The sequence below is a fragment of the Orbicella faveolata genome, unplaced genomic scaffold (genome assembly GCF_042242905.1).
Source record: "Orbicella faveolata isolate gen_17 unplaced genomic scaffold, um_ofav_v1 contig_15, whole genome shotgun sequence".
NCBI lineage: Eukaryota > Metazoa > Cnidaria > Anthozoa > Scleractinia > Merulinidae > Orbicella > Orbicella faveolata.
In genome coordinates, this window is record NW_028301542.1 from 3,678,997 (window position 1) to 3,694,597 (window position 15,601).

Here is a 15,601-nt window from a genome sequence, read left to right on the forward strand (position 1 = left end):
CAGAGTGAAGCAGTCCTGGCCCCAGTGGTTCAAAGCGTGGATGAAGCTATCCACCATATAAATAACCATCCAATGGATAAGTGTTGACCAAACAAACCACACTATCCTCAAGCTAGGGAAAGCATTTAAATAATAAAACTTGGTCACAATTTTGTCAGATTTTTTGTCAAATTGTGTTAAATGGGATCGCAGGGCTCGAAAAAAGTGCCGTCTAGATGTCATTTTCCTGCCAGGCAAGTAACTTTTCATTCTCACTGGCCTGATGGGCCAGGGACTCAGGCAAGTCGTCAGCCAACTAAATTTAACAACAGTAAACTTAGACTTCCCAGGGGTAGGCAAAATGTGGGAGCTACTTGTCCAACAGCAAGCTGAAAATCAAGTTTTTGTCGAGCCTCAGATCAAGCAGTCTGGTAATTTTACAGATGTTTGTATGGTTGTGTGCCAAGAGTTTCGATTAATAAAAAATGTGACGACGACGATGATGATTTGATATTTCTACCTTCTGAAATTCAACTTCTAAATTCTTCTTCTCTTCTTTGTGCTGATTTTTAAGCTCTTCCAGTTCCCTCTCTTGCCTGTTTGACAACTATTACAAACAAAACATATCAATCATATCTGTAAGTTTAATGCCTCAACACCTAATTCCAAAGAGGTAAAATTCATGATGCTTTACGTACCCTCTGCCTTTCATCAACAAATTGTTTCAGATTTTGCTTATCAAGCTCTCTCTGTCTCCTGAAAACATACAAAGGTAAGTCTGTCAGAAGAAAACTACGCTTTTATAAAAATGTATTATAGCTGGAATTTGACTCTTAAAACTGTAGGGGACCTCAAGAACAGAAATTAAACAAACTTTTTCTTGGGAATCGGTAACAGGACCCAGAGTGCAAGAAATTACTGCTCCATAGCTTCCATTTGAATGTTAATAAACACACCAGGTGCCATCCATAGAATAAATCGTCAAAGCTACCTTTCACAGAATAATTAACAGCAGCACATGAAAGTACTGCTCGATAGCTTTCAATTGAATGGTCACACACCAGGGTTTCATCCACAGACTCAACAGGTTTAAACCAATTTGAACAGCACAATAAATAGTACCACATGAAAGTACTGCTTAATATCTGCCATTTGAGTGGTCTTGCATTTTTAGATTTTTATACCTAAGATTGTCCTATTTACATTATTAAATGATTTATGAAGCCAACAAGCAGTTTAATACCTGTCTCTCTCCTCTTTAGACTGGATAGTTTTGTCCAGTGCAAGGGCTTTAGCAGATTCCATTGACTGTTTTGTCTGTTTCTTTGTTATCTCACTGTTTTCCCTTTAAATGAAAAAAAACACAGGGCAATTAACACCTTTACCCAACTAACTTGGACAAAAGTTGTCGCTGAATTTCTTTTTTTTTTTTTCAACACTGCACACATCTGTCTAATTTTTCAGCGATACATTGAGCAAACATTTTCATCTGCCTACATTGAAGCTGCTTTGTAGGGGGCGTGGTGGCCTCATACTTAGTGTGCTTGATCCTGGATTGGGCGGTCCAAGTTCATGCCCTGACCGCAGACACTTTACTCTCACAGTGCCTCTCTCCACCCAGGTGTATAAATGGGTACGGGTGAACTTAATGCTGGGGGTAACCCAGTGATGGGTCCAGCATGCCATCTAGGGGGGAGTAAAAGTACTCCTATTCCCTTCACTCTACAGAAACTGGAGATAATAGTTGCCCTGATAAGCCACTTGACTCGTATGCAGACTTTAACCTTTTACCTACAGTGCAGCTTCAGGCTACAATAACAACACGTTTACTGTATGACAATGGCTATTAAGGCACGACAAAAACTGTAACCAGGATGTAACTCTTAACTTTAGATCATAGGCCTGCATTGCATGCAAAGGCTTTCAAAGCTGTAAACTCTTTGCAAACATGAAATGATCTACTTACAGCCCCTTACAGGCATGGCTAAACTATGACACGACATGGCTTTTAACAATGAATAATCCTTACTTCTCGTGTCTTGCTGTAACCTCTTTAATTTGAGCCTCATGAGAAGAGTCCATAACTTTCTTCAAAGTTTCCAGTTGCTGTGAAATGGAAGACACCATGTCAATTAACAACTTGAGGCTTTACTCGTAATACCCTGCCACTTGAGTTAATTCATTCCTGTACATTTCTTGTTCTTTAAAAATATGTTCCCAAGTAAAATCAAGAACAATAGTGGCAGGGTAGTGGAAGTAATGCTCCAAACTTGCTGTATCTCATTTCTCCTATTCATTCAAACACACTTTAATGCAGACACACAATAAGAAGACAAGGAGATACTGCCTCATATGTACATATCATCAAATTTCTTTGTGGAGAAAAAGGGGCTGGAACATAGAAAGAAAGTGATGTTCAGAAAGTCTACAGGAGGATGGAAAATTGATTCCCAAGGTGATCGGAACTAGGAGAAACAGTAAAATTTTCCAACAAGGAGTCAAAATCTGTATTACAGAAACCAAAAAACTGCAAGCTAATGAAAAATTTGAAGAGTGGAAACCAAGAGAAAAAACTATAGGAAGGTAGAAAAATCAAAAGAGAAAAAATTCACTGTTTACGTAATTGTAATTGTATCTGTAATAAAGTTCTTGATCGTGATTGGTTCTCTACACGCCTCTTTGTCATGTAATCAGTGCAGGATCTAGTCGGTGTCCATTACAGGTATCCCATTACAACTTATTGAAACTGGATACCTGTATTGGATGCCTACGCCATTTGCCTGTCAATTACGCTTGTTTAATGGCTTCCTTCTTAATGTTTCTTTCAGTTTTGAAAGCTAATAGAGAGTGCTACTAACTTTTTTGCTCAAAGGAAATTCTCAAAAGAATTTTTCAATTTCAAAATTTGTTTACACACAATTTAGTAAAATTTAGTAATTGGACCTCACGTCATACAATTCAGGGAGCAATCATGCTGATTATTTCAAAATTGGCCTCCTGCTTTGAGCTCATCCGATTTTGAAATTACTTAATAAATGCGTGATTACTCCCCGAATTGCACTCCATTCAATCCAATTACTTAACTACTTACCAGCTCAGCCTGTTGCTCATAGAACCCAATTTCCTCCTCAACTTGTCTGTTTACCATATTTATCCACTCCTCTGTTTGGCTTGTTAATTTTTCCTTTGCCTGCAAATAGCAATATTCGCATGTTGTTTTCTGCATAGTGGATCACCACTTACATAAAAACAGCAAAGATGTAGATGTTTCAAATGCAAGAAATGTTGTAAGGTGCACAGTTACTTTTACTACCTTGTCAGTTTGGGTTTTGTTGAGATAAAGCATCTTGCTGTCATGAACTTTTCGCAATTCTTCAGATTTGTCTTCCCTGAAACAGACATACATTGTTAATTTGATCCACCTTTTAAGTTTATTTTCTTCCAAAACAGTGCCGATTATTAAACAACTGCATTAAAAAGTTCTACACTAATTCTATCTTCACTGATTTAAAATGCATACTAAACAGATTTACAAGACATTTTGTCATCTCTGTTTAGCTAATCCGTCAGGCCATTGTCAATGAAAATCTGGTGGCCTAAATAGAGGATATTACATGGCCACGCGGAGATAAAAAATTTATCTTCTCGTGTTGATAAATATTTCACAAGTTAGTGCAGCGCACAAGTGAAATATTTCTCAACATGAGAAGATAAATTTTGCATCTCCAAGCGACCATGTAATTTTCTTTTTATTATATAAAATATTCACAGTACATAACAATATTTGTGGCAATTTTCTGAAAATTTCGAAAGATTTTTCAAAATTGGTCAGAAGGCCAGATGAACAGTTCCGAACATCTGCGGTAGATTTCTGGACATTTTCCGAAGATTACCAAAAATTTCCGAAGATTGCCAAGGATGACCAAAGAAGATCAGAAGATGTTTCGATCATACATCAACAACTTTAAGTGTAGTTAAAGGGTCAGAAGATCATTATCAAAAAATGATATCTTCACAAGTGAGGATATCATATTGTTTTTATCAATTTGTTACCACTTGGTGTACCACTGACTTTTACATAATAAAGCTTAATTCTTAATCAAAGTGTAAGAGTCACAAAAACAACTGAAATCCTTCTTTCACTGTTTAAAACTTATCATTGATTCATTGTTCTGAGAGCAGTCTATCACCATCTCCATTTATTTCAGTTAACTTCAATAGGTTGTGGGTAACAGTTTGGTAACCTTAAGCCTGTTAACCAAAACCTGGAGTTAAGAGGGGAGGGCAGAGGAAGTAGGAGAGAAAAGTATAGGAAACAGGACATACTGGCCATCCCCTTCCCCATGGTAGTACCACTCACCCACATCGTTTGACTGCACGCTCAAATGTTTTTATAGCTGTGGTTTTTATCTTCTCGTAGTTTGTTATCAGCTTTTCCAGTTGTCCAGTATGAACTCTCTGCATGGCCAAACGTTCCTGAAAAAATACAACATAAAATCATTGTAAAAGTAAAATAAATAAATAAATAAATTACAATATTTAGAGAGGAAGCCACATCAACCTTAGCTGGTTTTCAGGCAGGTCCTCTATCCTGGTCAAATTGGAATTTGGAGATGTTGCTTTTTGTGGCGGCAAGAAATCCGGGGAACCCTGAGAAATTTAACTCTCGGAGCAAGGCGAGAACCAACAACAAACTCAACCCACATGTGGCACTGGGCAGGAATTGAACCCAGGGCGTATTGCCGGGAAGCAAGTGCTCTCTCGACTGTGCCATCCCTGCTCCTTGCGCTCTATATAAATTCTTTCCCCACTGAAGACACAACTGGAAAAGTTCCTGATGACATCAGTTAATGGTCTACAATTGAGCTATTGCTTGGTTTTATGGACGCAAGAAAAAATTTAAAGTAGTATGTACTTACTTTTGTGTATCTCTTCAAAAGTGCTTCGTTTTCTTTCTGATGTCTTTTAAAGACCTTTAAAAATGTCTGCAATTGGAAAAAAATCATCATTGCTGGCACCAGTGAACATTCAGTAGAACTTCAATAATTGTATGCAACATTGATGAACAAATTTTGCTATTTTGTTGGTGAGAATGGTCCTCAAATGAGAATATGATTAACTGAGATTTTCTCTGGCCAAACATTGGTGAGGCACATAGTGATAAACTTTGTCATCACAGGAAATTAATTAGTACACTATAAATAACTACACAATTTTCAAGGAAGATTTTAAAAGCTTAGGGATACAACGTTTTGTCATCTGCAGTGAGTTACCTTGTCTTTCTTCAATTCTTCCACAATAACTGGAGAAAATTTGAAGTCGTCTAAACAGAGAAAGGAATGAAGTTATAAATAACCAAAAGTGCAAAGGAAAGCATATTAAGGGAGCTCCTGTCATAACATTTTTAGCAAATATCAGTCACAAGATCCTCATGTTGATGAACACTGAAATCTGAATCTGAATCTAAATCACTGTTGCATTAATAAATTTGCTTTAATTATTCACGTAGGATAATAATACACCTGCCAACTAGTGCAGTCGCCATTGCTTATTCCCTTAAAAATTGGAGAATTTGGGGAAAGTGTACCATCATGTATGTTAGTTTAACTTTTCTTTGATTGATTCAAATTTCATGTCTTAGTCAAAGTTGTCAGTAATGAAGCAAATTTTTTAGCTAGGCATGAGAAATTGATCCATAGAAATCTGTACTATCAAAGTCTTCACCCTCCTGGCAAGAGCTTGGTTTCATTTATGTTTTCAGCAGGAAGGCAACTGGTTTTCACAGGCAAGCAAAAGTAATTGAACTGAACTTCTCTATGAGAAATACTTTCCTCTGGATGGTCAAACCAGGCCACCACAATCATCCTCACAGCTGGTCAATTTCCCTGGTGCTTGGCCCTTAAAGAAAGTGCTGCATGAGGGTAATTTAACTGGTAGGAAAAATACAAAAATTGACAACTTACGTTTCTTGGGCACATTACTCTCAATCAGCGTAAGCTCTGACGAGGATCTTGCACCACTGTAATTTAGCGTCACAACAGACTCCCGTGTCCGTGACGGGGCTGAAGACACGCCCACATTGCTGATGGAGGTTGACGATGGAGCCTTCATTTTAGATATTGAATTAGAGGATGAAGAAATCTTCATGAATGAAGGAAAATTGCTGTCTTCTTCCTGGAAACAAATACAAAATGCTAAGACACGATTCTATTTTTTGTGACATGATGCAATAATGTAACAATATTGTTTACTGCCAGTTAAAATGAAAGGCTCATTAACCTGTACCAGCATAACAGAGTTCTTAACTTTGTATTTTACATTACAAAATTTTGTCCAAAATGGCACTGTTTTGCATTACCTTGGGCTATAAAGACAACAACAACTTTGTTTACTCGTACATAAATTAACAGTTTTCCAAGAAAATATGTATCAATAGAAGGACTGAAAAATAATGTACATTTGAGTCAAGACTGAAGTAACCCAAATTCTAGTAAGTCTCCTGTTATTGTACAGTATTAGAACTTTTATCCTTACAGACCTACAAGTGATCTCACAAAAACATTACTGCAAGGCTGTAGAACTCCCCTCCCAAATGGGCTATATTGTCTCACATTCTCCAAATTGGATTGGAACTATCTTGCAGTGGAGGCTCATAGAGGGGAATAAATCATTAAAAAGAGATAAATGTCATTTGCATTAACAAAGAATTCCCAGATTAGCCTCAGTAGCAAGTTAGTTTGAGTCCAATAGCGAGAACAAAATGGTCTATTCTTGCATACAAATTCATGTACCTCATCAATTCCAAACACAACCATTTGGGCCGCTCGCTTGTCAACAGCAGATTGGTACTTTAAGGGCTCTGAGAGCTCGTCAACAATGGCTATTGGTCAAAACGAAGGCCAAATTTGCAGTTAATATTAATCCTCTGAATAGCGTTAACTTTAACATTATTACTTACTTTACAAGAGATAAATGTAGTAGTTACCAGGTAATAAAGTGTTACTAACCTGTAAATCTCTCTGGAATGTATGTCTTAAGGGAAATTTGACAAAATAATGTTGCCAATGGCAGTGGCATGTTGTGTTCTGTTCTCAGGGAAATATGCCGAAAACCTACAAAGCGAACAAAATATGAGCACTGATGACCTGAAAAAAGAACATTACAACAATCAGAAAAGCATGAACACTTGTAATGACCATTATTTTGTAAAATGTTATTGTGCCACAAGAGAAAATCAATCAGATGTGAGAAGACTTGAAAAAACTTGAATTCTAGCTTGCCCTTCGGACAGGCAACTCTCAAATTTTGCTTGCCCAGGGCAGGTCCTTAGCTTCTCTTTCTTATTTTTATTTGGCAGATGATTAGCCTGATCCCTTGCCCATCGGCCAAAGGAGAAGGAAACATTCCTTGCCCGGTAGCAAAATCTGCTTTCCTAGACGACTGGACAGCACTTTTATTGAGCCCTGTGTGGAAAAACTTCAAACCTTATTGGCAATAATCCAGCCAGTGGTTTGATTTACCATAGCATTGGTTGTGGGACAAATAATATCGTCAAAATCATTTCAAAGCGCTCACATGTTTTCTTTTAGCACAAAATTATACATTTCCCATGCCATCTCAGGTATAACTGGATACAAACAAACAATTAAAATTTACAAATATTTACAACAGCTGTCATTAACACTTTCAACATTTTTGCAGCCAACACAATTTCTTGATGCATCGTTTGATATATCATGGCCACATTAGTCACAATCCACGAATAAGATTCTCTATACAGGTTTTTCCTACAATACGTATGACCTACCAGACTGTAAACCATCTAATGGAACGACCCGCTGAGCGATGAGTTTATCATTATCATCTACAACACCAAATCTCAGGAGAGCAAGGTCTGGAAAGACAACCTGGTGACACCGAAATAAATTAATACATTTTCACACACATTTCATGTATAATAATTGTTTCTATAACAAAATTCTCAATCATGACTGGTTCTCTGGGTGCTGATTTGTCACGTTAACAGTACACGATCACATGGATGTCTAATTACAGCTATCTAATTTTAACTTTAATTTGCAATTGGATACCTGTAATTGGATACCTACTACAGTTTTTACAACTTGTGGAAAACTCTAGGCATGACTTTTTCACCCAGAAGAAGTTGTAACCTTATAATTTCAAAATTTGTTATTGAATGATATAATTAGTAATTGGACCTCGTGTCATGCAATTCAGGGAGTATTTCCTGCTCATAATTTCAAATTGGCCTCTCGCTACATACTCTACCGATTTTGAATTGAATCTATCTAATACAAACTTTCCACTGTAGAGGAGTGTTTATTAGGTACGAGGCATGTATTTGAGAGTGGGCGTTTATTAGCTCATTCACAGTGTATGTATTTACCCGTCTAAACACAAATTCTTCCTCCTCATAGACAGGATCCATTCCATTGTTTGGAACATACTTTGTCTTGTACTTCTTGCGTAACGTGTCAGTGGGAAGACCATACATGTCTACCTCCACACAAGTGCTTATCCTCTTGTCAGACAAGAACTGCCCTGAAATCACCTTCAAATACAGAAACAAAATCAAGTCACAATATTATTATTACTAATAATTGCTCATGCCATACACCAGTCAAAAACTCTTCAGGAACAAATCAGTGGAAGAAATTATAAACAAAGGTATTAGTTTCTAAAGAAACTCTTGAGCTGTATCAGTGGGTGGGTGAAACATTTAGCTATTTAATGTCAATTTGAAGTTGATAAAGGTATATTGACCGCAATAGTGAGTTAGTAAAGCTAATGTTTCAAGCATTAGCCCTAACTGCTCACAATGTAAGTTTCACATTCGGGGAGTAAGTTGTAATGAAACTTGAAAAGAAGAGGTGGCGAATGGTTCTTCAAAAGTCACGAGTACCGCAAAATTTTTGTGTCTCGCAATCATTTTTGGTAGTTATATAAGTTTATGTCTTGCAGTATCAATTGTTTTACACAGCTGTTTCAATTCGCACTCTCAATTTTTGCAAGGCTAAGAATTTCTCGAAGTACCAGTTTGTTCATTCGCTTTTTACCAAATGACATCTGAATGTCTGAGAACCTGAACATCTTGACCTCGCATTTAAAATACTTTGAAGTCTCAGTCTCACTATTGAGGAAGTAAAAATGTCTTGGGCTCACAAAGAAAAACGCTTGTTTCACAAAGTCTCATATTTACCATTCACAACCCCTAGAAGAAGATAATAACTTTTCATGTAAGAGCGATACTCACCTTGACAGTCACTGAAGCAGCAACCATTCCATCGATTACTGTTTCAGTAAATGGATCGAACTGCCGATCAGTTCGACACATCAGATCTGGCTTGAGGAGGTACCTGAAAGTTGCCAAAATGACAATGACATCTGAGAAATACTACATTCCTCTACAGTACAAAAAAGAATCCTGCATACAGCAAAAACTGTAAATTAATTATACAATTTAGAGAATCAAGCTCTCCTTCACCAATCAGGCTCCAGGGTTAAAATTTTTCAATGAAGTAAATTTCAGGCAGAATTCTACTAAAACAATTACCTTTGGCTGAATCAACTATCACCTCATAGCAATTAAGAGCGAGTAATGTAATTGTTAAAATAATAGTATTTCATATACTGTAATGAGAAAAAAATCTGACCAAGAGCTACATACCCACATCTTTTGTTGTATTCAAATTTTCCATCGTTCAGTTGAAAAGCTAAGTCTGTGGAGGTCAAAAGGTTCATACATTTTTTTTTCCACTAACGTCTCTCAATTAATCTAGATATTGATAGTAATAGAATATACACTGACATCAACTGCAATAATATTATTTTGATTTAATATTATCGTAGTGATTCCTGATACCCTCCATTTCACATAATAAGTCAAATTATTCATGCATACTTACCATCTGTTGGGAGACAGACAGTCATAGATGAGGTCATTAACATTCTTTTTTGTTTCTTTATTATGTAAAACAAATGCGGTGTAGATTCCATGTTGCTGCGTGTCTGTTCAGAGATAGATCACAGAAGACCTCAAAACGTGGCAAGAGCATGTATCACTGACGCACTTGGCCTTCACCTAGCATACCATGTTTTTGTTCTTACTGCATTTTGACGTCATCTTTGATCTGTTACTTAACAGACACATGGAAAAATGGAATCTATTAGTTTTGATAAGGACAATTCACAGTTTTGTTGATACCTGAAGTTTGAAAGTTGAGTGAAACCATTTGGCAACCAACATTCCAGAACACCTAGTAATGGAAGGTGAAAATACCATGAGAATGAAAATAGAAATATTGGGTGATTTCCATTATCCCAGAACAACCAGTCAGACACCAGCAGGACTAACCAAGCAAAATGGAAAGACATTTCCAATTAAACCAGTGCAACCGAGAGGAGTGGCTATTGTCATTTTCTATTTCTTTTTCCAATCCCACACGTAAGTGAAAATCTACTGAAGAGAAAAAGGGCAAACCAGTTTGTCAAAGTGGAACAATGAATACCATGCTGACTATTCTGACCAATCCGACCAATCAAAGAGGACCACCTCCAAAAGAGGTCCCAATTATTCCAGTCAGAACAAACTGAATCAGACCTTTTCATTTGACTTTCGAACGAGATTTACGGAATGTTCAGCATAATGGAGAGCAACCATTGTTCATCAATGACTAGTTGCATCTAAGAAATAGAAAACAGTTCTTATGACATTCCCCAGCCATTCCCAAGTCACAAACTCGAAACAAAATAGAAACTGGAACCATATCGGTCTTACCTGTGGCATGTAATTGCTCGAATCAACTCTACTTCCTTTGGGATAAATCCTAGACAGTTGCCGTTTGTTATATCTAAATTAACAGTCAAGATTTTTTTCAAAATACAAATTTTTCCATCCATTTAGTACTTTTTTCATCAACACAGAAAAGTGATTAAATTACTGGTACATATTTTTACACCTGTTTGGCATGATGATGGAATACATTTTGAGTATTTAATTTTATTTATTTTTGGGCTTTTTTTCACGCACTGCTTCTTAGAGTTGACATACTCTCCCAGGTTTTGATTTTCTGATTGCCTTAGGCTAAAATCTCCATAAGGGATTTAAAAACCTCAGTCATACAGCAGTCCAGAATCTCAAAATTCTATGGCTGTTGTGGAGCAGCCATATGTGGGTTGAGTTGGTTGCTGGTTCTCACCTTGCTCCAAGGGTTAAATTTCTCAGGGTTCCCCGGATTTCTTCCCTCCCTAAAAAGCAGCACTTCCAAATTCCAATTCGTCCAGGAGAGAGGACCCGCATGAAACCAACCAAAAGCTGATGTGGCTTCCTCTCTATACATATTGTAAATTTATTTATTTATTTTCTATTATTAAAACATTTTATATATTTATTTTAGGAGATATCCTAAATCAACTTCCACAAAAGGATACTTCACAAACTCTACTGGACTTGCTTTCAACAAACCAAAACCTGTTGACTCATTGAATGAAGAGATTTGATAGGACAAGTTCTTTTCTGCAAAAACAAACGTCAAAATGCTAAGAGCTGTGTGATCTACAAATTGTAATGCATTGACAGTGGAAAAGAATACAATGGTAAAACAGCTAGAGCACTTAACAGCAGGCCCAATGAACACATCAACATTGCATGATCAAAAACTACTACAGTTTGGGAAGACCTAAAAGAAACAGGCCATGCTTAACCCATTGACTCCCAGAGCTTTACATCAAAAATGCAATTTTGGAAATTTTGGAGATTTTCACCCTTGATATGAGCCAAATTAGCTCCAACCTATTCAAAAAGACATTTGCAACATGACAACATGCCTTTTTTTAACAATAGCATCACGTTTTAGGAGAGTTTTGCTCAGGCATGAGCAGAAATCAAAATTTGGAGATTCTGATTTCAAAATGTCATCAAAATGTAAATTCTCTTTGAAGGTACCATCATTACGTCAACAGCTCGCGCTTGTTCTGCGTTTCAATCAAATTCTGAAATAGCTTCTGACAGGAAATTATCATTTATCAAGCTGAACATTTTTAATCAGACTCACTAGACTACTGAGGCTAATTTCACTTTCCCAACATGCCACTGAACTTCTATTTTCACTTGCCCAAGAGCAAAATTTACTTGCCCCAGGCAGTCGGACTCAGATTTTTTCCTGCCCTGTGAGATTATCATTAACACAATTTGAACTTACTCTCTGCTTCGTCAAATCCACTGAATGACACAGGATGAATATAATTCACCAGGGACGACAAGTAGGGATGGATACTTCCTGCAGTTGTGGTAGAACTGTATTGACTAAGGAATTCCATATCCTCGGGAGTGAGGCTAGCAGCTCTTGACGTCTTTGAAAAAACATCCAATAATTACAAATTAAAAAATTACTAATACCGGTAGTTACATTAGGTTTTGTGAAACATTTGAGAATGAAAATTGAAGATAGTAAAACTGAACAACATTTCTATGACTCCACACCATCATAAACAAGTGCAAAGTACATGATGGAATTGACTATAATGTAAACTGCTGCTTACACCACCTCCCCCCCCCCCCCTCTCTTCCCCCACTTTTACATCCCCAGTTATAGGTCCATCTGTCTGTAAACCAAAAAGTACATCCAGTTATAAACCTCCCTCTGGCTTTCCTTGTTTTGAATTTGTTTTATTATGATGTTTGAAAGCTTAATTACCAGTTTAAATGAAAAACCTTTTTCAATCAACATGTCCAGTTACATGTATGTAGCTCATTTCAAAAAGCTCTTTTATTCCAGTTATAAGCCTGATCGAATACACGCCCAATCAAACTTGTTTTTGTAAGAAAAATGTCACATAAGGACTCATTCTAAAACAGAGAAAAAAGACAATGCAACTTGGAAAAGGCCAAGCTATACCCAGGGGGACTCCCATATAAAAAAGAAGGGGGTGCTCGTCATACCTTTTAGGGGTTAAAAAATGGTTTTGGTACCTCTTTGGGTGTCCCTACTCAAAAGGTCCACAGCAGGAGCTTTTGCAGCACTTTTTTTGGGTATTGAGCCAAAAAACTATAACAGGAGATAATGTGTGGTTTTAGAACTGGTACCTTTTAGGGGTGAAAAAAATTTCATGCCACACCCACAAAACAGGATCTTGGTACCTCTTAGGGGTTCTTTTCAAAATTTCCAATGAGCACCCCTGTCCTTTTGTGTGGGAGGCACCCCGAGGGCTATACGTGTCACACACCTTCTTTCCCCCCATGTTTAACCTCAGTGAACTCCCAAAGCTTGCTAGTTTTTCTTCTCGCTTCTTAAACTCACTGATGGAGTCTCTTTCCTCATCGTCTTCAGGATTAGACTCCACACTCTGGGTACTCGCATTGCTTTCTTTTCTCCCATAAACAAATTTTGGGTCGTAAGAGTCTCTGCTGCTTCTTGAAGAGGCTCCAGAATTTGTTCCTTGCACTGAGGGATGTGTCCGTTTACTGTCCACTTTGCCGTTGCATTGGATAACAGAGGAATTGATTTTTCCATTCGGTTGGTCATTGTTTTCAGACTCTAAATCAGTGAACAACTTTCTTGTGTCGGATTTTAATGAACTATCATCAGAATCCTCAGCGTTCACAGGACAATCATTTTCAGTTGCGTCAGAAACCTCTTGTATGGACTCAAGGCCACCATTGTTTCTGTATGGTTTATGAACAGCCGCAACTTCCTTAGCACTAGTTTCTTCTTTGGTTGTGGGAAACTCGTAACATGTTTCTCCACTGTCTGTCACGGTAACTGTAGGCGTGACAGAAAGACTGTCACTGTCTGTGGAAGCATCAGAGGCGGCACTCAAAGTAGAACCTAGTGAAATTCCTGATGTGCGAGTTCCAGGATGAAAGTTTACATCCTCACTAGTTCTTGATGAGCGTGAACTGCTTTCAGAACTACAATTGTCCGCAAGCATCTCAATACCTTGCATTTCAAGAAAGTTTCTACTGTTCCGAGACATCACAAAGGAGTTTTCCATATCCTTTGACACACCATTCAAACCTGCTTCATTCAAAATCTTTGACAGAAGAAAATTCGAGTACTCTGACACAGAGCTATATTGAGCTATGTCGTCAAGTGTGACTTCCTTGTCATCAGGCGAAGATTCTTCTGCCGCAGTTGAGGTAGATTCTCGTAAAAGATCATTGCACACTTTCTCACTGTACGCCATGATTTTGTTGAACTCCTCGCAACTTATGGATCGTTCACGAGAATCACTTTCGTTATCACTTTCCTGAACTTCATCCTCCTCCTCAATCTCGTCATCAATGATTGCCGTTTCCTTTATGCTTCCACGATGAAATCCTGTAGTGGATGAATGAGTAATTATAAAATATTAATCTTAATCGATAATTTTTATCTATGAAGAACAGACCTTTTTTACAATATTCTTGTAGAGCAGGTTTTAAGGGTTTTCTTTAATTAGGTTTTTTTAGTTTTTAGTATTTAACAATACTTTGTAAGGTGCATTCCATCATATAAATGAAATTTGCCATATAAAAATTTCAAAAATTGTTAAGTTCAGTTCTGCACTTTCAATCTGTTGAACATTGTGTTCCTGCTAGAAAAATAATCAAAAACATACCTGAAGTATCTGTAGCTTCAAAATCACTAAAAATGTCACTGTAATCTAAAAGAAACAAAATTTGGGTAATAAATATTACACAGATGAACATATGTAAAATCATATATTTGAACTGCAGAGAAAGATGAATGGTCATTGCAGTGTAAACACACAAATTAAGCAGCTGAGAAATTAAATAATTTTTTGAATTTTTTTTCACAACTGCTAAATAAGTTGAGTATATTACGGTGATGCACCTGCCACCGTCACCAAAATTATTGTTTTTGCCACATTCATCAAGTTTTTGTGGCTCTTCTAAGCCTGTTATGTGTATTCACTTGACGTAAAATTTTGTCAACAAACCTGGCAAAAAATTTTGTCACATTCACTACTTCCCCCAAAATTCTTCATTTTTGCACATTCGTCAACTGTTTGGGGCTCTTCTAAGTATGTTATGTGTATTCACCCATTAAGTTGGTCAGCAGGTTTGGCAAAATGCCCTCAGATTTGCCTTTTGACAAAATTTCCATAGTTTGGCTGATTTTGTCAAATCCACTAATATCATCGGCAATATTTTGTCCAATCTGCCATTTTTGTTACTGCATGCATATCAGCACATATCTCATTTTCTTTTAGGTGACTATCATAAGGGGACTCTATAGTTACATATAAATTTAGGGAACATCCGTGGTTGTCACTCAGCACCGACTGCCAGTGAAATTCACTGGCTGAGGAAGAGGTGATCAATGGCTGAAGTTTGGGTGGCAATCACTTGGTAAAGGACAACAAACGGTTTTTAGGTTACCCATGTACAATCATTTGATATCTGAACTATATAGAAACGGCTAAATCATCTAAATGAAAGTTTGGAATAAATTTCTGACTACCTAGAGTGTCGGTGCCACTATAACGAGTAAAGTAACTGAAATAAGATCTTGTATTGAGCACTTGTTTAGCATGCATGCATGCATACATACATACATACATACATATATATACTTTTTGCTGAGGCAGGTTGGTTTGA

The 15,601-nt window shown here is 37.2% G+C and overlaps 1 protein-coding gene across 1 annotated transcript in view; it reads right to left on the bottom strand.

Moving 5' to 3' along the window:
* LOC110064844 (1-phosphatidylinositol 4,5-bisphosphate phosphodiesterase beta-4-like) overlaps nucleotides 1–15,601 on the bottom strand; it is a 36,755-nt gene that overhangs the window by 3,314 nt on the left and 17,840 nt on the right. Inside the window, exons 16-37 of the mRNA XM_089287982.1 lie at nucleotides 14,599–14,643; nucleotides 13,225–14,318; nucleotides 12,201–12,351; nucleotides 11,431–11,515; nucleotides 10,778–10,850; nucleotides 10,205–10,256; nucleotides 9,668–9,719; nucleotides 9,254–9,356; nucleotides 8,387–8,551; nucleotides 7,787–7,886; nucleotides 6,987–7,091; nucleotides 6,771–6,859; nucleotides 5,943–6,153; nucleotides 5,253–5,302; nucleotides 4,899–4,964; nucleotides 4,340–4,455; nucleotides 3,293–3,368; nucleotides 3,071–3,169; nucleotides 2,009–2,085; nucleotides 1,223–1,324; nucleotides 678–735; nucleotides 500–586 (exon numbers count right to left, since the gene is read on the bottom strand). Coding sequence (XP_089144108.1) covers nucleotides 500–586; nucleotides 678–735; nucleotides 1,223–1,324; nucleotides 2,009–2,085; nucleotides 3,071–3,169; nucleotides 3,293–3,368; nucleotides 4,340–4,455; nucleotides 4,899–4,964; nucleotides 5,253–5,302; nucleotides 5,943–6,153; nucleotides 6,771–6,859; nucleotides 6,987–7,091; nucleotides 7,787–7,886; nucleotides 8,387–8,551; nucleotides 9,254–9,356; nucleotides 9,668–9,719; nucleotides 10,205–10,256; nucleotides 10,778–10,850; nucleotides 11,431–11,515; nucleotides 12,201–12,351; nucleotides 13,225–14,318; nucleotides 14,599–14,643 — 3,056 coding nt within the window. The remainder of the gene's footprint in view (nucleotides 1–499; nucleotides 587–677; nucleotides 736–1,222; nucleotides 1,325–2,008; nucleotides 2,086–3,070; nucleotides 3,170–3,292; nucleotides 3,369–4,339; nucleotides 4,456–4,898; nucleotides 4,965–5,252; nucleotides 5,303–5,942; nucleotides 6,154–6,770; nucleotides 6,860–6,986; nucleotides 7,092–7,786; nucleotides 7,887–8,386; nucleotides 8,552–9,253; nucleotides 9,357–9,667; nucleotides 9,720–10,204; nucleotides 10,257–10,777; nucleotides 10,851–11,430; nucleotides 11,516–12,200; nucleotides 12,352–13,224; nucleotides 14,319–14,598; nucleotides 14,644–15,601) is intronic.